The 24,082-nt window shown below is 39.4% G+C and overlaps 1 protein-coding gene and 1 pseudogene across 2 annotated transcripts in view; one reads left to right on the top strand and one right to left on the bottom strand.

Annotated features, from left to right (window-relative positions):
* LOC102470132 (putative 18S rRNA (guanine-N(7))-methyltransferase pseudogene) overlaps positions 1–4,422 on the top strand; it is a 25,452-nt pseudogene extending 21,030 nt beyond the window's left edge.
* The window catches only part of PRIM2 (DNA primase subunit 2), a 332,833-nt gene that overhangs the window by 303,231 nt on the left and 5,520 nt on the right, over positions 1–24,082 (bottom strand). For both annotated transcript variants that reach the window (XM_006149174.2, XM_027772133.1), the window contains exons 4-5: positions 22,190–22,269; positions 19,031–19,151 (exon numbers count right to left, since the gene is read on the bottom strand). In XM_006149174.2, coding sequence (XP_006149236.1) covers positions 19,031–19,151; positions 22,190–22,269 — 201 coding nt within the window. The remainder of the gene's footprint in view (positions 1–19,030; positions 19,152–22,189; positions 22,270–24,082) is intronic.

A 24,082-nucleotide genomic window follows, 5' to 3' on the forward strand; every position in this document is an offset into this window, starting at 1 on the left:
CCCTGTAACAAAAATCCCTCAAAAAAAAAAAAATGTAAAAAGAGAGGCCAGGTGCTGGTGTGGTGGTTAAGGTAGCTGGCTCTCACATGAGTGACTGTATCATTTGAGTCCTAGACCCAGTGGCTTAGAAAAACACACCAGGCACATGTGAGTACATGCTCAAAATCCCTAAAGGAGAATGAAAAAGAAGGGCCTACAGTGTAGCCATCCCCCGAGGGGGGTTAATTTCTCATTTTCTCTCTCTCTCTCTCTACTCCACCATTTGTTTATCTCTAGCAAGTGCACACACTCTATGGCCAAGCTAGGAAAAGAAAAAGTCAAACCAAAACCAAAATTAATATGGATAATACAGTCATTCCTCACTTAATGACCTGCCTATTTAATGACCTCTTGAATTTACAACCACTTCTCCAGTGTGGAGAATTCCCTTTCTCAGTCTGCGAGTCTTGGGAATCGCCTTTCCTAGTCTCTGTCTCATTCCCACAGTCAGTTAGTATTCACTACACGAAGCATTTGCAATCATGCAAGACTGTATATTTTGTTTATAAATTTCTACTTTATTCAGCACCCATAGTATTATTCAGAATAAAAAACTACTATGCCAGATTTATGTTTTGTATTGTGGTGTGTCTTGTTGCTTTCTAGCACTTATCTAACATATGCTTTTTGTATGAATAGAATTATATTAGTCTAGCGTGGTGTCATGTGTTATCTATTGAAAAACACATATCCTAAGGCACCACGATAAACCACAAAACATCACCTTTAAGCCACTCACTTACCAATCAATTCACCTAATGACCTAGTTGTAGGAAGAGAACTCAGTCATTAAGTAAGGAGTACCTGTACATTAATGTATTCCTTTGATATTATTACAATAATATGAAATAAACAGAGTATATGACAGCTAGGCGACTTCTAAAGTGGGACTGGTTACACTTTGGTTAGTAAAAAATGAGACAATGGGCCTGCCTCTGGCATGGAGGTTGGGATAGCTGGATTCCCAAAGCTGACTGCACAGTTCAGGTTCTGGACCTACTGCCTTAAGAAAAATGCTGGGTGAGGTTGCATACGTGCGTGCCCAAAATTCCAACAGAATGGAGAACAAATTGTGGTGTGGTCATCCCCCTGGGGGATGCTTTCTCGTGTTTCCTCTGTGTTTATCTTCAGCAAGTGATGTGCCCTATAGCAAATTTTAAAAGAGAGAGAGAGAATGGAACTATGAGTTCAAACTAGAGAAGAGAGCAAGAAAAACACTGCACTAAAGAAGATCAGGATACTGCTGCTGAAAAAAGGAAGGAACCAAGGCTCCTCCATCAACAGCTAGTCCTCAGAACACGGCTCCAGCACAACTTAGCCTTCTCGAAGGAACAAGTGAAAGAGAATACTCTAACCTACCCATCCAACCCCATCCCAAGTCATCCCTCCGCCTCCCTCAGGTTTATCTCCAGGACTTGCAGACTGACTGAAACTTCGGAAGTCCTCTGGTCCAAAGGCAAAGTTCTCTAATTGGCTGACAATGGCTGAAAGGTATTATTTACACTATCATGATCATCATAATTAAAATGTAAATACATCAAATGAATACTGACAAATTACTTAGCATCCTCGAGAATAGCTACTTCACGTCATAATCATAAATGTATGATTCCTAGGACTCCATAAATGATCTAAGGACCAGAAACTTCACCTTTGCTATATGCTCTATGAAGACATCGCCAAGGGAAACAAGGAGAGCTGTGAGCAGACAGCCCGATTTAATCCCTCCAATCTGACAAGATTGCTTGGCTTATTCCACTGGGATTCTGGAAGCTCTGCATTCACAATAGATGAACAGCTTTGAACTCTGTTTACGTCGGGAACTACAAAGGAGTATTATTGTTACACTGGTTTTGGCTCTTTCCTTCATTTGTTGTGCTCACAAGCTCTTATAGGTACTGGAATTATGCGATATGGAGGGTTTAATTTAAGAAGATTACTTTTTACAAAAAAAGAAAGAAAACATCCAGATATAACTTTACTTATGAAAACAATGTGTCTGGGATGACAGCTACTTTGGTATTTGTGAGGTAAACAATATTTCTACAAAAAAAAAAAATAGAAAATGTTTTAGAAAAAAATGGAATTGGCAGAAATGAATCTTCAAAAAGAAAAAAAACAAGGTACGTGCTACAGTCAATGCTAATAACACTGGAGGCAAGACCATGCTGAACCATGTTTGGACATCTACAAAGTGAAGGACCATCCCTAGGATGAAACTAGTGGTTCACAACCCTATAAGACTCAATTATTTACCTTCTTTAAACATTTTAATATTTAAAATATAATACCTATTTTACTCCAGCAAAATAAAATTCAGGTCTAGTAGGTAGTGTAGTGGTTAAGATGTTGGATCCCTGCATGGTTGACTGCAGTTCAAGTTTCAGACCTGGCAGCTTCCTTTCGCACTTTCCCCCAATCCCTTTCTCTGTCTCTCTCTCTCTTTCTGGTGAGCACATGTGCTCTGTAGCAAATTAAAATAATAACAAATAAAATTAAATAATTCAAAAAATTAAATTCATAGATAATCTAATCTATTTGCAGACAATTTATTTTTTTTTTAATTTGCTAGAAGGCATAAGCATTTGCCAGAGACAAAGTGAGAAATCACCCCCCCCAGGAGATGACCTGCACACAATGACTTCTCTATTCTCTCAGGATTTTTGGTCTACACACACACACACACACACATCCAGTATATTTTCCAAACACCAGGTCTGAATCTCAAACTGCACAGTCAGCCATGTGGGATCCAGTTGTCTTAACCACCGCGTCACTTGATAGGCCCAATTTTTTTAAATCAATAGAATTTTATAACTAAAATATAGAAGAAAAACAAAATCAAAATCATTTTAAACAACATCATAGGGTCCATCAGGTGGTTAAGGGCTCTGGACTCCCACATGGCCAACCAAGGTTGAAGTCCTGGATCTGGTGGCTTGCTTTCTCACTCCCCCCACCTCACTCTCACTCTGTCCCTCTTTGGTATGTATGTATATATAAATGAACAAATAAATAAAGTTAAATAATTCTTTTTAAAAAACATCATTATCGACATACATAACGGGTCAGGCACAAAAGGTTATGTTCAAGTAGTTAGATACTGTATCTATTAGCAGAAAAACTGAATAGGGACATCAGGTGGTGGGTGTACTGGTTAGGGGCGCTGGATTCCCACATGGCCGGCCACGGTTCAAGTCGCAGACCTGGTGGCTTGCTTTCTCACTTTCCCTTTCTGTCTCTCTTTCTGGTCAAACTGAAAAATAATAATAATGACAAATGGAATTAAATAAACAAGTAAATACTTTTAAAAAATAAAGAAAAACTGAATATTTCCTCTACCAGTGCAGACTGGTATCATGTGTACATACATGCATCAAATATCACACCAGTAACGAGCTTTTCCAAAAGGGCAAACAACTCAAAGAAACATGTGAAACAAAGCAAAGTATTATCTTCCACATTCTTCCATTCACAAGATAGTATAATCCAGGAACAATCAGGACATACAAAAAAACATGAGGGAAAAACATGTGTGGTCCAGGTGTGCTGGAGAATCATGAGGACGCTGTCCTGCAGCTGGAGACTGGAACACGCACGGTGGCCCTCTGGAGCTGTTTTATGACAAGAATGAAATCTGGAAGAACATTCGCAACTCACACTTGATTCATGTCCAGACCAAGATGGCTGGGCAAGCACTGGATCTCCTTATCTGCCTGTTACCTATTAGACACTGGATGCAGTGGGCTGAGTAGAGACTCTCTAATGATGGGCATGATTGGGTGGGCACTGACATCAGCCCTGCCACGCTCAATGCAGTCTCAGACCGAAACACAGAGGGAGATCTGCTTCTGGGGACATGGGCCAGGGCATCCCCTTCAAACCAGGCTCCTTCGATGGTGGTATCAGCATTTCTGCTGTGCAGTGGCTCTGCCATGCTAACAAGAAATCTGACATCCCTGCCAAGCACATGTATTGTTTTTTTCTTCTTTATTCTGTTCTCACCCATGGAGGCAGAGCTGTCCTGCAGTTGTACCCTGAGAACTCAGAGCAGTTGGAACTAATCACAACCAAGGCCACCGGGGATGGCTACACTGGCAGTATGGTGGAACACTACGCTACAGTAACAACGCAAAGAAGTTTTACCTGTCTATTTGCCGGGCCTTCAACCTTTGTGCCAAAGAGGATGAATAAAAATCAGAAGGAGGTTGAGGCCAGGGAGTCCAACTTTACCGATGAGAGGGTTCCTCATAGGACCGTGAGGGCGGGTTGGTGAGAAAGAGCCAAGAGCGGGTGCTGGGGAAGGAGCGCTGCAGGCGACAGGGCAAAGAGGTCGGACTCAACACCCAGTACACTGGCAGCAAGTGCAGGCTCCACTTCTAGGCAACAGCTCTGTCCAGCGGGACACCCTGGAGCTGCAAAGCCTGAGAAGTGCCACCCAGCCCAGGCACTTGCCTCTGGAAAGTTTTTCTACAATGAAGTGCTTACTTCGTCAGCTAACCAAATAGTATTATAGAAAAAAATGTTATGAAAGCACTTAATTTTGTTTTAAAAGCAATAAACCACTTTATGTGGACAAAAAAAAGTGTGTTAAGTTATAAAACATTATTAATATTTAATATGCTCTAGAACCTACCATCAGATACTGCTGAGTTTTATTCTGGTTTTAAGTCCACATAAAAATACAAAGTCCCGGGAACCAGCAGGTGGTGTGGTGTTTAAGGTGCTGGACACTCCCTGTGACTGACCACGGTTCAAGTCCTGGACCTGGCAGCTTGCACACTCTCTTCTCTCTCTCTCTCTCTCTCTCTCTCTCTCTCTCTTTCAGCTAGATTAACTGAGAAAAATAGGAGACTCAGATACATGAAATCAAAAATGAAAAAAAGAATATTACCACAGAATATCACAGAAATTCAAAAGGTCATTAGGGATTATTTGAACCTCTACATGCTAACAAGCTAGAAAATCAAGAAAAGATGGAATATTTTCTGAACGTACTCAGGTTGAACCACAAAGATACAGAAAGCTTGAATAGTCCAATAACAAGTACTAAGATTTAATCAGTAATAAGTAGCCTCTTGGTCCAGTTGGTGGCAGAGTGGTTAAGGTGACTGGTACCATATGGCTGACTGCACAGTTTGAGTCCTAAAGCGAGCAAATTGAAAAATATGCCTGGTGCTCTGTGTGTTGGTGTGTGTGTGTGTGTGTGTGTTTCTGTCTGTCTGTCTGTCTATCTCTGGTCAAAATAAAATAAATGAATGGATAAATAAGATTAAATAATTATAAAAAAAAAAAATACAAAGTCCAGGCCAGCAGGTGGCATAGTGGCGAAGGCACCAGATCCCACATGGCCAACATGGCGGTAGGCTTCATATAGAAGCCTTACTTCTTGAATCAACTAAAAGAAGCTGTTATATATTTGGCTATCAAGCTCCAATACAGGTAAGAGAAGGATTCTCTTGCCCAAAAGTTTCATGAGACACTGGAATGGGGAGAGTATTCTTTGACCAGAGATGAACAGGAACAAAGACAAACCAGTATCAACAGCTGGGATGTGCCACAAAGTATCTCCAAGCCAGGGAGATAACTTGGAGGAAAAAGGGAACAGTTAGGAAGATTACAGAATGATAAAATAATGTACCAGTATACATGAAAAAGCTAAGTATCCTTTTCCATAAAAGCTCAGTATTCTTTTCCATAACACTTTCAGAAAATATGTGTAACACTTCACATATTTAACTATAGACAATTTTTAACACTAAAGACAACATTCAGTAAAACTAAGTTCATTATTTTAGTATCTAAGTATATGTGTGTGCGTGAGTGAAACATGGTAAGACAATTAGGACATAGCTCTCTATGTGTGAGTGGTAAGTGGTAAGTGAGTGGTAAGACAATTAGGACATAGCTCTCTATGTAGGAAACTTAGAAACCTATTTCCAAGGGCAAAGTCATAGACATGAAAGTTATCAACAATGAAAATATAAGGAATTCTGTATTCAAACACTATGAAAATTTCAAAAAAGAAAAATGACTTTCACAAGTTACTTTTGAAATTTTTTGCATATGTTAATTTTATCCTTCAAGGGTAATTCAACTTGAAGTCACAGCATCTCTAAGTTTAAACTATCTTATAATGAGCAGAATCTAATTTTGTAGCTTGAGAAGGAAAATCCAAAATCTGTGAACTCTAAAATATTGCCACCAAAGAACATCTGCCATGGTGTATTTTGATGATACACATAAAAGGTTATGCCTCAATTAACTAGAAAACTCAATGAATCTTTTCCCTATAATCCAAATATAAGATTTATCAATATTTTACTACAGGTGCCCAGTAAATATACATAAAATGCAAGGTTGGCTTCTATATTTGATGTCAGAAGCCACTAGGAGAGGGCCAGCTCCATGGACTGGTGGTCAAGGCAGCTGGATCCCACATGGCCGAAGATCCCGGTGGCTTAGGAAACACACCAGGTGCATGTACATGCCTGCAATCCTGAAAGGAGGGAGAGGTGGAGAAGTAACAGCATCACCATTCCTTAGACACGGTGCTTTCTTTCCTCCCTCTCAGTCTCTCTCTGGCTAGTGCATGTGCCCTCTAGGCAAAAAAATCACTATCATGGGACTCTAAGTTTCAACTATCTTATAATGAGCACAATCTAATTTTGTAGCCATTCTTAACGTGGCTGACGGCAGCTTGATGCAGCAGTTGGCGTAATGGCTATGTTGCTGGACTCCCACGTAGTCGACTGCATTTCAGTGGCTTAAACTCGCGTCAGGTGCGTGTGTGTATGCATGCCCAAGATCCTGAGAGGAGAATGGAGGAGAAGGGATTGCAGCATGACCATCCCCCCTGGGGGTGATTTCTTGCTTTCTGTCTCTGTCTTTCTGGCAAGCACACGCACCCTGTAGCAAAAACCTCTCAAAAAAAAAAAAAAAATCACTATCACTATGAGAACAAAAGTATTCTATCCTTAGAGTGTTCTTATAAAAAGGAAGCCCTATATTAATGCCTTCATCTACAACATCTGAAAAGAGGTCAAAGGCATACAGCTCTAACAAGCTGTAAGGAGCTGGTAAGTCAGAAATTTTCCTATTTAGATACAAAACAAGTTGAAGTTGCTAACCAGCACAATTCCTCAAATCCAGTTCAATAGCAAAAAAAAAAAAAAAAAAAAATTTTTCAGGGGCCAGCAGGTGGCATGATAGTTGGGGTGCTGAACACCCACATGGTTAACTACGGTTCAAGTCCCAGACTGGCAGCTTGCTGTCTGTGTGTGTCTCTCTCGCTGCCCACATTAAAAAAAAAAAAAAAAAAAAAAAAGATTATAAATAAATATTTTTTAAAAACCTCATTTCATATATACAACATATATATCTATCACCAAATATTTAACCCTGAGAAAGAAAAAAAATATTCCATGTTGCTGTGCTCACCTTAAAGATGTCTAGTGTTCATGAAACAGAACACAGGCAAATCTTTTACATCTGAAATTTGAATTTTATCTAGAAAGTAATTCAAACATTTACTTAGCACTCAGAGAGCACTGTGGCTTGGAACCATCAGACTTCTCTACATAACAGCCTTGGAACATAAAACAATTTACTTGACCATTTAGAAGGCAAGTTTGACCTTTGACAAAGAATCTCTCCTTGACATAAATCAAGTCAGGCTCCTGAATCATCTTTTTGACTAGGGCCCACTTATTCAATTTTAGCAAGAATCCCACTGAGTCATTTTAGACCCTTACCCTCGGTCTGACCATCCTCAATATCTTATCACCCAGGTCTGCCTTCTGCTAAAGCTTTAGGTCAATTTAGCAAAGAATTACCCTTCCTCTTAGTAATTTTCCATTCACCAACCCCCACCTCCCAACCTTGTTCTTTGGCTACAAATCCCCCACTTTCCTTATTGTATTTGGAGTTAGGTCTATCTTTCTTCTACTATGAAACCCTATTGAAGGACTCCCTACCATCCGGTCCCCCACTCCAACCTTTGAAAAAAGTCCTTCCTACTCTCTTTAACAAGTGTCATAAATATTTAACACCCTTCATCTGATAATTCTTTCCCTTTTGGTTCCTTTTAGGTCTGAAATTTCTACACAGAGTATTGAGAGTAGTATGCATCTTATGTGTTATCTTATCTCTCTTCTCCAAGGTCGAGAATCAATGACTTGTCAGGGCCCTGTGAAAAGTTTCCCAACTCATCAAACACATGTGTTCCCGGCCTGCTCTACCCTTAGATCTATGGGTCAGGCCCCAGCTATCTTACCGGATCCCTTATTAGCTGAAATTTATTCTGTCAAAAGATGTAGAAAGTACACATCTCTCTCCATCTTCAGGCACCACACTAAAATCACTTGACAACTTATTAACAGACTTAAAGTAATCTAAGACCCCAGAGGATAGGTATAAAGAGAGTCATGAATATGAGGTAAAGAGAATTTTCAAATTTTAAGTAATAGAAATGGAAGAGACTGGGGCCAGCAGACAGTGTAGTGGTGGCATCATCGCATTCTCACATGGCTGATAGCGGCTAGAAGCCTGGACTCAGTGGCTTGTAAATCATGCGGGGTATGTGTGTGTGTGGATGCTCAACATCCCAGGAGAATGGAGGAGTAGGAATTACAACATAGCCATACCCCTGGAGGAATGCTTTCTCACATTCCCTCAAATTGTCTGTGTCTGTGTGTCTGTCTGTCTGTCTCTCTCTCTCTCTTTCTCTCTCTTCAGCAAGGGCACACACACACTATGGCAAAAAAGAAAAAAAAAGGAAAGAAAAGAAATGGAGTAGATCATAATGGAGTAGATCATAATGGTGAATGCACAGTCCAGAAAATTTCCAACAACCCAAACTATACCAAAGAACAATGACAACAATATAATAAAGCCAAAATGATCAGAAAACTATGACTCTCTTATGGCCAACTTGCAAATATCTAATAAATAATGATTGATGGACAAATAAACACCAAGACTAATTTAAAACTCTATACACATAAAACCATTAAATCAATGGAAAAAAATCAATGTTCCGATGTTAGAGAAAAATCATCCAAAAGTTCCTAATAAATTCATAACTGACATTTTCCATAATGAATGACAAATTAAACTTTAATTCATGTTCACTCAGAAGCCAACACTGACATGAAGTAATTTCTAAGATGGAAGAAATTAAAGTCTCTAACTACAAGGGATGAGAAACATTTTAATACCAGGTTCAGGATCTTTTTTTTTAAAAGCAAAAATAAACAAGTCAAGGTTGCACATGCTCTGCTTTCAGTGAGCCAGGCAATGAGGTTACCAACCTTACTTGCCTTCCCTCAGAATCCTCACTTCTCAGGACCAGCAGTTAGCGTAATGGCTATGTCACTGGACTCCCATGTAGTTGACCGCGGTTCGCATCCCAGACCCGGTGGCGTAAAACTCACGCCAGGCACGTGTGCGTGTGTGCCCAAGATCCCAAGAGGAGAATGGAGGAGAAGGGATTGCCGCGTGGCCATCCGCCCTGGGGGGTGATTTCTCGCTTTCTATCTCTCTCTGTCTGTCTGGCGAGCGCACACGCCCTATAGCAAAAACCTCTCCAAAAAAAAAAAAAAAGAATCCTCACTTCTCTAACAAAAATGGCAACTGCACAACATCATTCTTTTTAATATGCAGTGGAGATTTCATTTGTGATACACAGAATATTTTCCACATCTTTAAGGATGCTCACCTTCACTGGGCCCACCATTGTGTACTATTCTAATGAAAAGCATCCTGCCATTAGATCCACTAGCATTCAAATCAAATAAATAAAAAGATTATTTTTTGATTATGTTAAGTAAGTTTCTACAAACATCCAGTAAGCTACTGACAGACTTTGAACTGCAACAGCAGAGAAACCCTCTGTCTATGAGGCTGACAGCTGTTAAAGCCTGACCTTTCCTTAACTGGCCAACTGAAGAAGCTTTAATAGAATCTATTTAACCTTACCCATTCACCTTTAATGTGACCCAAAATTAAGTCAATTAACTTTAGAAATCCAAATCATTCTCATAGATAGCAATATTTACTCATTTCCAATCCTTAGAACTTTCAGATTAAAGATTCAGATTATTTACATATAAGCCAAGGAATGAAAAATATCCATTTTTCCTTTTTGAACACTTCATATTAAGACTTCCTGTTCTATGTCATAAAGATTGGAAATCCACTTTCCACAAGAAACCCAAGTATAGATCAAAAAGTTAAAGTATCATGCACTGCCTAAGTCAGAAGTAAAACAAGAGAGTTCCAGATCTGAGAACCCATCATATTCACTCCTTCCAAATTTTTAATCCAATAAAATTAAATCCACCATGGCAAACTGAACAAAAAATTAAAGAAAAAAAATCTATGCAAAAGAGTTAACGATCCTTTTTCTATACATATTTCTCCATCAAAGCAAACAGAATACAAATTAATTATAACATTACATCTCCTCCTACAATAAAAATATATTTATTTTATAGAAGATGAACATAAAAGTCACTATGTCTTTAAGGAAACCGAAATGATAGAGAAATGCACACAAACACAGTACACAAATATTTCAGGTCCATGGAGGCTAAGACGTGTGTGCCAGCAATCCTGCTTCTGTGACATGGAAAACAGAATGGCCCCATGGTTCCATACCCCACACTGTTTCCTTCTTCCCTGGCTTGGGCAGTTGGTCCTACTGAATATCGAAGACCACCTCTTATGACAGGTGTTAATAATCTTTCCCCAACTTTTGCTCCAGATCTAAAACATGGGCCCCAAGTCTAAATGCATCACTGAGATCTGTTTTGTCATAATACTTTTCAAATGCAAAGCAAATATTCTAAGTGAAGTGAGGAAAATATGCATATTGCAATTAATAAAATGACAAAAGAAAGCCTAAAATGACACAGAGGAGCTTACAGGGACCTCAGGCAAACTAATCAAAAGCACCTGATTAAGTACCTAATGACCAGTACAGCTGCCATGACAGAGTACCAGAAGAAGAGGGGGAAAGGTCTCTGAAAGGAAAGGGACTGCACTCTGTCACAAGAATGGTTTTTCCTCCAGGCCTCCAACAGCACTTCCTCACTCTATTTTCTATGAATCTCCTCCAGCCACAAACATTTCATCAAGCTTTACATTCTACAGTTTATATCTCAGAAACATAAGGCGCAATATTTCTCACACTCTAAACACCTCCACCCACATTCTGAAAAACTTCTAGGAGTACTACCCTAATTTTATCCCTATCCCAACTACCCCCAACTACCCAAACCAACCCCCAACCAGCCCAAGAACACTGGACTAAAAAAAATCAAAACAGTCACAAGAAACCAAAGCTACTATTCCCTTTGGAAACTGAGTAAGACCACCCTGGGATGTACAAATGTGGGTATTAATTATTCCCTTTGATCAATCTTTTAATGTTATCCATATTTCTACATATTGCATTGGTGTATATAGTTTTACAATGCATATCAAATGACCTGAAGATTGAAACAAGATAGACATACATAAATAAAAGCTATAGTAAATAATAGCAAACGGTAATACTAAAAATCATGACAATGATGGCCACCACTTTTGTTATAATTTTGCCTGTATTTCCCATAAACTCCTATTTCCTAAAATAAAAAGGCCCCCAACAGGTTTTGTTTTAATTGCATAAAAACATACTGATCTAACCAACTCCAAACTTCTCCAATTTATAAACATTTCCTGCTTCTATGTCCTCGATAGTATTACTAGTTAACATAGAGGCCAGGCAGAGTACTTTCCAAGCTGGCCCAGACAACTTCTATAGCAAGCAGTAAGTAACCTTTCTCGAAATGCCAAGGAAGATATCACCTCATGTTCAAAGGTGCTTGCTAAAAACATCTCACAAAGGTTGTGAGAAATGGCCTAGGTGAAGAGTAACCATGATCGTGCATTTTTCGCATAACCAAAAAAACATGTAGGAACACAAGAGACCCATGAAGGAGTCTTTCCCAACACTGATATGAGCTGGAGGGAAGAATCAAAGCCAACAATACAACACTAGAGACTGAACTGTTAACCACTATTAATAAAGGAGAGTCTAAAATTTTAACATTGTTTCCTATACTTAAAACTATAATTATCAAGGCCATTGAGGCTGTTACCCACAAAACCTAATAAAAAAATTATAAAACATAAAAATATAAACCACTAAGGACAAATACAATAGCAGAAGAGGAAGGTCAACATATTTTGGAAAGTGTATGAAAGTATGTTAACTAAATGAAGAAGAAAAGAGGATGCTATTGCCTAAATCCCTGGGGAAAGCAACATGGAAAAGAAGAAAGTAGATATGACCTCAGGGAGCACCAGAAAAATTTATGTACCGAAGATGAACGATATAAATTAAGGAATGCAAAAACAATAAGGGACTAAATAAAATGAACCATAGGAAAAGTGAGCAGTACTCCTGGCTGTCTGATATAAGAATGCCAGCATTGGGAACCAGCAGTTAGCGTAATGGCTATGTCATTGGACTCCCACATAGTCGACCACGGTTCGCATCCCGGACCCGGTGGCTTAAAACTCATGCCAGGTGCGTGTGCGTGTGTGCCCAAGATCCCGAGAGGAGAATGGAGGAGAAGGGATTGCGGCGTGACCATCTCTCCTGGGGGGTGATTTCTCGCTTTCTGTCTCTCTCTGTCTGACTGGCGAGCGCACGCGCCCTATAGCGAAAACCTCTCCAAAAAAAAAAAAAAAAAAAAGAAAGAATGCCAGCATTAAGACACTGTGGAAGGAGACTGAAGGCTTCGGCTCTGAAACCTTGACTCTAGCTGGGCTAATTGAAAAACCACACTGTTTTAAGAGATTGAACAGAAGCAAACAATGAGTGCCTTGTGCACCCACACAAGCCTCAATCTTTCAATGCACTGTTTAGAATCTCAATCTTAAACAAATAGCCAAGAATCATTTAACATTTGAGAAAAACATTCAACATGAAAGACTATCTAAACAGATGAACTAAATAAGGAAATGAAAGGTAAGAAAAGAAAGGACCTGAACAATTAATAACCTTCCAAAGAAAAGAGAAAAAAGAAACAAAGCAGAACTAGCAGAAGGGTATAAAAGGAACCAGAAAGGGCTACTAGAAATTTGACACAGGAGAGGGCCAACCCTATAACACAGTGGTTAAGAGAGCCAGATTCTACATGGTCAATTACAGTTCCTTTCCCAGCCCTAGAGGCTTGAAAAACATGCCAGCTGTGGTTATGTGCGTGTCTCAAATCCTGACAGGATGGAGAAATGGAGAAGGAATCGCATCATCATGACCACACCCCACTAGGGGATTTCTTTCTCCCCCTCTCTCTTTCTGGCAATTAAAAAGAAGCAGAGAAGAGCTTTGCAGACAGTCGCCCGGGTCGCTCACCATCGACCATTGTTTCGGGGTTTTTTTCCCCTTAAGAATTATTTATTTTATTTATTTTTATTAATGTTGTTGTTATTATTATTATTATTATTATTATTATTATTATTATTATTTTCATATGCATTCACTAGAGGGAGACAGGAGGGAGAGAGGGGGCAGAGAGAAAGCAAGATGCTAGGTCCAGGACTTGAACCATAGTCAGCCAGGTGGGAAATCCAGCATCTCAACCGCGAAACACCTGCTGGCCCACCATGAGTCATGGTTAACCCCACCATGTTCTTAAGCATTGCTGTCAATAGCAAGCACTTGAACTCTGTCTCTTTCAAACTGCTGGCAGGCAAAGTTCCAAAGACCACAGAAAACTTTCCTGCTTTGAGAAAGGACTTGGTTTCCACCTTCATAGAATTATTCCAGGGTTTATGTGCCAGAGTAGTCACTTCACACACCTTAACAGTACTGGCAGCAAGTCCATCTATGAGGAGAAGTTCGATGATGAGAACTTCATCCTGAAACACAGGTCTTGGCATCTTGTCCATGACAAATGCTGGACCCAACACAAATGGTTCTCAATTTTTCATCTGCACTGAGTGGTTGGATGGCAAACAGTCTTTGGCAAGGTGAAAAAAGGCATGAATATCGTGAAAGCTGTAGAGCATTTTGAGTCCAAGAATGTCAAGAGCACCAAGAAGACCACCATTGCTGACTGTGGACAACTCGAATGAATTTGACTTGTGTTCTCTCTTTACCACCAGACCATTCCATCTGTAGCTCAGGAGAGCACCCCTCCACTCCATCTGTTCACTGTGTCCTGTAACCTGTGTTCTCACTACAGTCTTTTGGGTTCCATATTTTCCTTATTAGACTACAAATCTAGCTGAATTACAAAGTTAAGTTTATGATTATGAAATAAAAACTAAATAACAACAACAACTTTTTTAAAAAGCAAAGGAAGAGAAAGAAAGAGGGAGAGTAGGAAGAGGAAAGGAGGAAAGATGGAAGAAAATTTTAAAAACAAGAGAGGGATGAGCAGATGGCATAATGGTTACATCGCTTAACTACCAAGTAGTGGGAACCAGCAGTTAGCGTAATGGCTATGTCGCTGGACTCCCACGTAGTCGACCGCGGTTCGTGTCCCGAACCCGGTGGCTTAAAACTCACGCCGGGCGCGTGTGCGTGCGTGCCCAAGATCCCAAGAGGAGAATGGAGGAGAAGGGATTGCGGCGTGACCATCCCCCCTGGGGGGTGATTTCTCGCTTTCTGTCTCTATGTCTCTCTCTGTCTGTCTGGCGAGCGCACGTGCCCTACAGAGAAAAATCTCTCCAAAAAAAAAAAAAAACCTACAAATACCAAATACCAAGTAGTCAACTGTGGTTTGAGTCCAAGACCCAGCAGCTTGAAACTCATGCTGGGTGCATGTGTGTACATGCCCAAGATCCCGAAAGGAGAAGAGAAGAAAAGGGACTGCAGCACGGCCATCCCCCCATAGATGATTCCTCGTTTTCTGTCTCTCTGGAGAGCACACACATCCTATAGCAAAAATCTCTCTTATAAAAAAAAAGGTAAAGAAACTTACCAGAAAATAAAACAAAAAGATAAAGGCTGGATGTCAGGACAGAAAAGAAAATAAGACAATCAACCCAGAAGATAGAACCACAATAGTTTATGAAGAAAGAACACAGAAAACAAAAGGGAGCAAATTATCAACACAATAATAAAAAGAAAATTCCTAAATTGAAGAAGCAAGTTTTAGAGTAAAAGGACCCACCCAGTTCCAACCAAATAAATGAAAATTAAATTCAGTCATCATTATGGAATTTCAGAATCCCAGAGGCGAGGGTTAGAAATGGCAAAGTAGGGAACCAGCAGTTAGCGTAATGGCTATGTTGCTGGACTCCCACATAGTCGACCGCGGTTCGAGTCCCAGACCCGGTGGCTTAAAACTCACGCCGGGCGTGTGTGCGTACGTGCCCAAGATCCCGAGAGGAAAATGGAGGAGAAGGGATTGCAGCGTGACCATCCCCCCTGGGGGGTGATTTCTCGCTTTCTGTCTCTATGTCTCTCTCTGTCTGTCTGGCGAGCACACGCGCCCTATAGCAAAAAACCTCTCAAAAAAAAAAAAAAAGAAAAAGAAAAGACATGGCAAAGTATACAAAGTTAGGTACAATGAATAGAAAATCAAAATGGAATCGGTTTCTCAAGAAAATGAGAAATCTCAAATTTTCAACCTGGTAGCATACACCAAGGCAAACTTCACTCAAGTATAACAATATAAACCATTTTTATGCAACCTAGAACTTGAAAAATTTACTTCTGCTGATAAATAAAGATACAATTTGTATAACCATAATAATACAATGGGAAGAGAGCATATAAGAGCATACTTTTTGTACACTATTAAAACTAAATTAATGTTAATCCCAATTAGGTTATTTTAGATTAAATGGTAATCATAACTAAGGGAAACCACAAAGAAAACAACTCAAAGCACAGGAAAAAAAAAACAGCAAACAATTAAAATGGTATGATAGAAAATATATTTAACACAAAGAAGAAAGTAAACAAGAAAATCTGAAAAGGCCATAATTATATCAGATAAATTTTTTTTTTAAAGTTGCTAGAGATAAAGAGGAACATTTCATGATGATAAAAGGGCCAATCCATCAACAAGATTTAACAATTATAAATATTTATACACCTAACAACAGAGCCCCAAATAAAGGAAGCAAAATTAAAGGCAGAAATAATTCAACAATAACAAAAATAATTCTCCAACAATTCAATTTTCAACAGCCCACTTTCAATAATGGATAGAAGGACAAAAGTCAAACAAGGAAATAGAAAACTTGAGAAGTACTATAAATCAACCAGACCTAACAGACTGTATCTATAGAACACTCTAACCAAGAGCAACAGATCACACTTTTCAAATGTACACAGGAAATATTCTCTAAAATAGACCATTGCTAGATCGTTAAATAAGATGCATATGTAAAAAGACTGAAATCATACAAAGTCATACAAGTCATTATAAAATAGAATTACAGGGGACCAGCAGATGGCGTAATAGTTACATACATGGTTTAGGTCCCAGACTCAGTGGCTTAAAACTCACACCAGGCACATGTGCATGTGTGCCCAAGATCCTGAGAGAAGAATGGGAGAGAAGGGATTGTGACATGGCCATCCCACCTGGGGAGTGATTTCTCCCTTTCTGTCTCTTTGTGTGAGCGCACATGCCCTATAGCAAAAATTTATCTTACAAAAAAATTGTTTTTACAAAAAAAAAAAAAAAAAAGAATTATATTGGGCCAGCAGTTGGCAAGAGGACCAGTAGATGACATAATGGTTATGTCACTGGACACCCACGTAGTTGACCACGGTTTGAGTCCTAGACACAGGAGCTTAAAATTCACACCAGGCACATGTGTGTGCATCCCCAAAATTCCAAGAGAAGAGAGAAGAGACCGTGGCGTAGCTAGCCCCCTGGGGGAGGTGATTTCTCACTTTCTGTCTTTTTGTCTCTCTAGCAAGCGCACACACCCTATAGCAAAAATCTCTCTACAAAACATATATATATACATATATATATATACATAACAATATGTTGAGACACTCTGGAATAAATAACAGGCCTTGCAAATGACACTTGGTAGATGGATTTAGAACCTCATAGGACTCTTAGAAGAAGACAATCAGGGCCAGCTGGTAACACAGTAGTTAAGGCAGCAGGATCCCACATGACTAATTGCATGGCTTGAGTCCCACTCTCAGCAGTCTGAAAAACACACTAGGCATGTGTGCATTTGTGTCCATAATCCCAAAAGTACCAAGAAATAGAGAAGGGATTGAGGTAGAACCATGCCCCATGAGGGTAGGGAGAGGAGAGAGGGGGATGCTTTCTCATTTTTCCTCTCTCTCTCTCTCTGGTGAGTACATGTATCCTCTGACAAAAAATTAAAAAAAAAAAAAAAAAAGGCAAATGAAATAAATCATAAAAAGTATCTCCCTGACACATAAAAGACACTAAATGTTCGTTCACTTCCCTTCATTCAGTCTCTATGCCCCAACTCACATCACCCATAGTGTTCCTTGCTATAGTGAGTACATCCTCCAGACAGAATGTCTTCACCTACTTCAACATTTCCTCAAGCCATTATTCTAACTCCAAAACTGAGTCTCAAACAGTTCTGCGACCCTCTGACTGCCCTAAATCTTTTTCTTTTTTGGGGGAAGAGGTTTTTGCTATAGGATGCGTGCGCTCACCAGAAAGACAGAGAGAGACAGAAAGCGAGAAATCACCCCCCAGGGGAGTGGCCACACCGCAATCTCTTCTACTCCATTCTCCTCTCGGGATCTTGGGCATGCACGCACATGTGCCCTGCATGAGTTTAAGCCACAGGGTCCGGGACTTGAACCACGGTCAACTACGTGGGAGTCCAGCGACATAGCCATTATGCTAACTGCTGGTCCCATGCGCTAACTATTTCAAAACAGAATTTTTCTACCTTTTCACTGTACCATAGGCCTACCTAAAAGACATAAATTCTATTACTATACCCAATATTTTTGCCTACTAAATATGTCCAAGACAGCTTTTTTATATAATCACAATATGTAAGTCACTTGAATTTGTCTGCACAGCTATTTTTTAAAACTATCCAGACATACAGATTTTACTAATAACTGCCATTGCCATTTTTTTTAGAGAGGTTTTTTTTTTTTGCTTTAAGGTGTATGTGCTCAACAGAGAGACAGAGACAGATAGAGACAGAAAGCAAGAAATCACCCCCAATGGGGTGTGGCCACATCGTAATCCATTTCCTCTCTTAATCTTGGGCACACACCCCCACGTGCCTGGCATGAGTTTTAAGCCACTGGGTCCAGGACTTGAACCACAGTTGACTATATGGGAGTCCAGCAATGTAACCATTAAGCACCATCTGCAGGTCTCCCAACAACTGATTTTTAAAGTAGTACCCCCTCTAAACTTCATTACTACAAATAAGTAACTATCATTTATCCATTTTCTTCAATAAATTGACTTTAAATTTTTGGCCTATACAATTTTGGTTAAAGATGAACTTTTAGAAACGTAACTTTTTTGTGTTTTAATAAATCACATCCTTAGAGTCATCCATGGCAGGGTGGTTGAGGTGGTTAGTTTCTACATAGCTGACCGCACAGTTCAAGTCCCAGAACAGGCAGCTTGAGAAACATCCCAGATGCATGTGAATGTATGCGAAAATCCCAGAGGGAGGGAGAAGTGGAGAAGAAGGGATTCCAGCATGATCATTCCCCATGAGGATGCTTCCTCACTTTCTAATTCTTACTCTCTGGCATATTTTTTTTAATCACATATTTAATAAAGCAACTAAATGTGAGTCTTTGTTACTATGGAATAAGCCCCTTTTCCTCTATTTAAAGGAAGGAAAAGTTCACTTTTGTACAAAGCTATTAGTTACTCTTTCAAGCACATAGTTAGGAATGTAGAGAGAAGTAATTCCACATGTTAATATCAGCAGTTAAGGAAAAGGAAAAATAAATAGTGAAAACAATTAGAAATAACTATAAAAATATACTTACAGCCACAAAGTGCAAATGGCTATCCTTTAAGAAATTTTGAACTTTGTCCTTGGGTAAAATATTGAATCGAAACCGAAGGAGATCCATTTCTTGTTGAATGAACCAGCGTCTAAGGTCTTCACTGAAATGAAGACGGGAAATTATAAGTATGAATGGCTGGCAGGTGCCAAGGTAGTTAAGGTGCTAGACTCCCACATGGCCAACCGTGGTTTAAGTGCAGGACCTGGAGACTTGCTTCTCTCTCTCTCTCTCTCTCTCTCTCTTTCTCTCTCTCTTTCTCTCGTCAAAAGGAAGAATAATAATAAATTAATCAGTCTTTAAAGAAAAAAATCTAATTTTTTTAAGAGAGAGAGATTTTTGCTATAAGGCACATACACTTGCTGGAGACACAGAGAGAAAAACCCCAAATGAGAAATCACCCCCCCCACCCCCCGGGGAACGGCTATGCTACAATCTCTTCTCCATTCTCCTCTTGGAATTTTGGGCATGCACATACATGCACTCAGTGTTGATTTTAATACTACCAGGTCTGGGACTCGAACCATGGTCGACTATGTGGAAATCCAGTGACATAACCATTATGCCATCTACTGGTCCCAAAATCTACTACTTATTAAATCCAAGAAAGTTTTCTCAAATAATATTCAAACATAAGAAAGATATCCACAAATAGCAGTTAAAAGCATACTATATCTTGGGGCCTAGCAGGTGGCATGGTGGTTAAGGGCATTGGACTCCCACATGGCTAACTGTGGTTCAAGTACTGGACCTGGCAGCTTTCTCTCTCTCCCCCTCCTCCCCTCCTTCATACTCTCTCTCTCTGGTCAAATTAAAATGAATAAAATAAAATAATAATTTAAAAAAATACACTATCTCTATTATGATGAAGAGATTATGAATGTTACACACCACAGTCTTCCAGGAATATGTTACATAGAAGGTAGAGGGGTGTAATAAACATATATTAAAAGGACTGAATTTTTAGTATTTTAAGCCTAGCTGTGCTGTCACTGAATAATATTAAAAAAAAAAAAAAAAGTTCGCTACATCTAATATAATTTCTAAACAGTCACTGGCATTAGGACATAGGGTACCCTTGGGGCTGGCAGGTGGCATAATGGTAAAAGGTGCTAGATTCCCACATAGCTAACCACAGTTCAAGTCCCAGACCTGTTGACTTTCTTTCTCACCTTCACTCTCTCTCTCTGTCTCTCTCTGGTCAAATTAAAAAATAATAATAACAAATGGAATTAAATAAACAAATAATTCTTTAAAAAATAAAGAAAATGGGGTACTCTTTCGGTCTGAGGTGGTTTTATCAATATCAAATTTCTTACTCCATTTGATCTTAGTCAAAAGACCGAGAAAAAATAAACTTCAATTTTTTTTTTTAATAAAGGTTTTTGCCTTAGGGCAAAGTGCACTCACCATGGGGTGAGAGACAGAGACAGTGAGAGGAAAAGTGAGACATCACCCCTGTGGGGATGGCCACATCACAATCCCTTTTCCTCCATTCTCTTAGGATGTTGGGTACACACTCACATGTGCCCTGCTTGAGTTCTAAGCCACTAGGTCTGGGACTCAAACCGCGGTCAGCCATGAGGGAATCCAGCAACATAACTGCTAAACAATCCTTTAGCCCCTAAACATCAAATATTTTTTAGAAGAGTAATTTAACTTTATTTGTTTACTTTAATTTGACCAGAGAGGGACAAAGTAAGAGAGAGAGAGGGAAACTGAGAAAGCAAGCTGCCAGGTCCAGGAACCAAACTGCAGTCAGCCATGTGGGAGTCCAGCACTCTTAACTACCATGTCACCTGCTGGCCCCTAAACATCAAAGTTTTAAAGATAACTTTATCTCTAAATAAAATAAGATCAGATGAATTTTGCAAAGTATATTTTGCCTATAGCTTTACACTTCATAATTTCACAAAACATAATATACACAAATATACCTCAATATTTAAAAAGCTAACATAAAAATATATTAATTTGTAAGACAAATGCATAATGAACATTCTTATAAAATGATTACCCAGGACTAGCAGACAGTGTGATAGTTACATCACTAGATTCCCACATGGCCAAGAGCAGCTAGAGCCCCAGATCTGGTGATGTGAAACTCACACCAGGTGCACTCATGTGTGTGCCCAAAATTCCAAGAGGAAAATGGAGGAGAAGGGATTGTAGCATGGCCATCCCCGGGGTGGGGGGTGGGGGGATTTCTCGCTTTCTTTCTCTCTGTATCTCTAACAAGTGCACGTACCCCCACAGCAAAAATCTCTCTTAAAGAAAATAAAAAGATTACTCTCCTGAATGTAAAAAAGGATTTCAATATCTTTTGAGGTGACATTCACAGATTGTCAGCAATTCATTTACTATATAAACTGAAAAAACTATATGTTTTTCTAGAAAAGAAAAGTTTTTGGACCAAAGCTAGCAATTACTTAACCATTATCTTGAGATAGTAGGCAATACAAGATTCTCACTTGCTAAGCCTATTAATAAAAAGGGACAGCTAAAACTATATTATTTGGGCAAAATCAATAATGGAGGGGTTTAAAGAAAATCAACTAACTTCTCCCTCTAGGTGGCACTACTGACTCACAAGAAACCAACTTCCAAACCAAAAATACCCGTTATATAATAGGCCCATACATCTCAATTTTTTTCATTCCCAGAATGCATGTGTGCTCACCAGAGAGCGAGAAATAGGAAGAAAGAGCAAATGCAACTCCCACTAAGGTGTGGTCATGCCACAGTCCTTCCTCCATCCCTCCGTCCCTCCGTCCCTTCAGGATGTGGGGCATGCACGCCCACATATACACACCAGACCTATGTTAGTCAAGGCCAGCTTTACATCTCAAATTCTAAAAACCTCTATCAAATCTAAGTATGTGTTTGATTCGTTGTTTCTTATAACTACAACCACTTTTCTTCCTGGAAAAGTATCAGAAGTCCTTCTTCCTAATGAAATCCTTTCTCATTATCTTTTAGTTAACAAGTCTTTCAAACAACTCACTGCATCAGTGTTCTACCCATCTCCACTGGTTCCTGATTTTGAGTTTTTCCACTTTAGTAAAACATGTCAAATTTCTATGTACCAATTTAAAACCCAAAACAGCAGAGACGACTGTGAGGGTATAAATGTATACTTACGACTGGCAGTAAGCAAGGCGCAAAATGAAATGAGAAATATGATCTCTTCTTCGTGGTTCATATTCGTCTTCTAAATTTTCCTGAAAATAATGAAATGAATAACATAAATGCTTTCCAGTTATAAGAGGAATAAACAAATATTGAGTCAGCATAAGCCCATAGTCAAGTATAGTTTTAAAAACATATCTCTTGGGACCAGCAGGTAGCATGGTGGTAAGGCACTGGACTCCCACATGGCGGACTACAGTTCAAGTCCCATACCTGGTGCCTTGAAACTCACACTGCACGTGTGTGTGTGTGTGTGTGTGTGTGTGTGTGTGTGTGCCCAAAATCCTGAGAGGAGAATGGAGAACAGACTGTGGCATGGCCATCCATGGTGGGGATGATTTCTCACTTTCTCTCTGTCTCTCTGGCAAGTGCACATGCCCTATGATAAAAACCTTTTAAAAAAAAAAAAGTCTTAATATACTTTCCAGGATAATTATCACTTCATACTTAACCTACCAATAAAGTAAAACTGAGAACTGATCTCAATAAAACCTCCTGGATTTGACCCACTATTTTATTCCTATCAACCCCTGTCAACTTTCTTACATATCCAGCCCCCATTCAAGGCACTTACCACTTCGACCACTTCTTATGTCAACCCTTAATTTTTTTCATTTCAACTACAAAACCTGTATTCTAAATTAATCTACAGTTACACTCCACAGTTCATTCCCAAAATATTTAGGACCTCTTGAGAAAAAATATACAACTATGGGAATTTGAAATATAAAAAGTCATGACCTCTAACTTCAACTGGACCCTTACCAATCTAACGATTCCTTATTCAAGTTTGAAATAGTAAAAGCAAACACGTCTTGCACCCCTTACTTACTGGGTACCAGGCAGTGTTTTAGCATTTTTAATTAATTATTTTTTGTATTAACAAAACAAGAAAAGAACTATGTGTTAAGTATTTCTATATCCTCATTTTAAAGATGAGGAAACTGAGGCACAGAGAGGTGATTTCGAAGCTTGGATCTGACACATAATCACCTCCCTTCGCATTTTTTAGAAAAGCTGCCTCCATCTCCACTATTTGCCCCAACTGCCCTGCTGTAGCACTTTTCCCTTCTCTCTCAATAGATGGCTTCAGCCAATTTATGAAAAACAGAGGCCACCCCACAGACTTCTTCAGCCCCAAGCCTCTGCATTCATATGTGCTTCCTTCCATCTCTGTGGGAGCAGCATCTCTCCTTCCTCCTAAGTAAAGTTAATCCCTCCATCTAAACTCTCCAACCATTCACCCTTAGTTCCTAAAGACCTTGATTTATCAAAGGTTCTCTCAAAGTATCTTCAAGCTCTCCTCCTCTTCTAGGTTAGATCTTTCTGCTCAGCTTATTTATCTCCTGTCCTATAGTATATACGTGTGTGTGTGTGTGTGTACGTGCGTGTGTGTCCTCTTTTCCCTAATACATCCTCTATATTCTGCCCTACTTCTCCCATCTTGTCAGCCACGTAACTTAAAAGGGTAGCCATTCATAAATACCTCCCTCTTCCAAGCATGGTCATCATTTTGGTCTCTGCCCTTATCTATGGTAAAAGAACCCACATAGCTGCTAAAGCCAATGGACATGGTATGCTCATCTTACATTATCTGTCTCAAACTTCTGAAACTGTTGTGGGTAAGAGAACAACCACAAAAATGAAATGCTTAGATTTGAATCCTGGCTAAACCATTTACCATCTTTTTTTTTTTTTTTCTTTTTTTTTTTTTTTTTTTTGAGAGAGATTTTCGCTATAGGGCGCGTGCGCTCGCCAGACAGACAGAGAGAGACATAGAGACAGAAAGCGAGAAATCACCCCCCAGGGGGGATGGTCACGCCGCAATCCCTTCTCCTCCATTCT

This window comes from Tupaia chinensis, unplaced genomic scaffold, assembly GCF_000334495.1.
Source record: "Tupaia chinensis unplaced genomic scaffold, TupChi_1.0 Scaffold000256_1, whole genome shotgun sequence".
Taxonomy (NCBI): domain Eukaryota; kingdom Metazoa; phylum Chordata; class Mammalia; order Scandentia; family Tupaiidae; genus Tupaia; species Tupaia belangeri.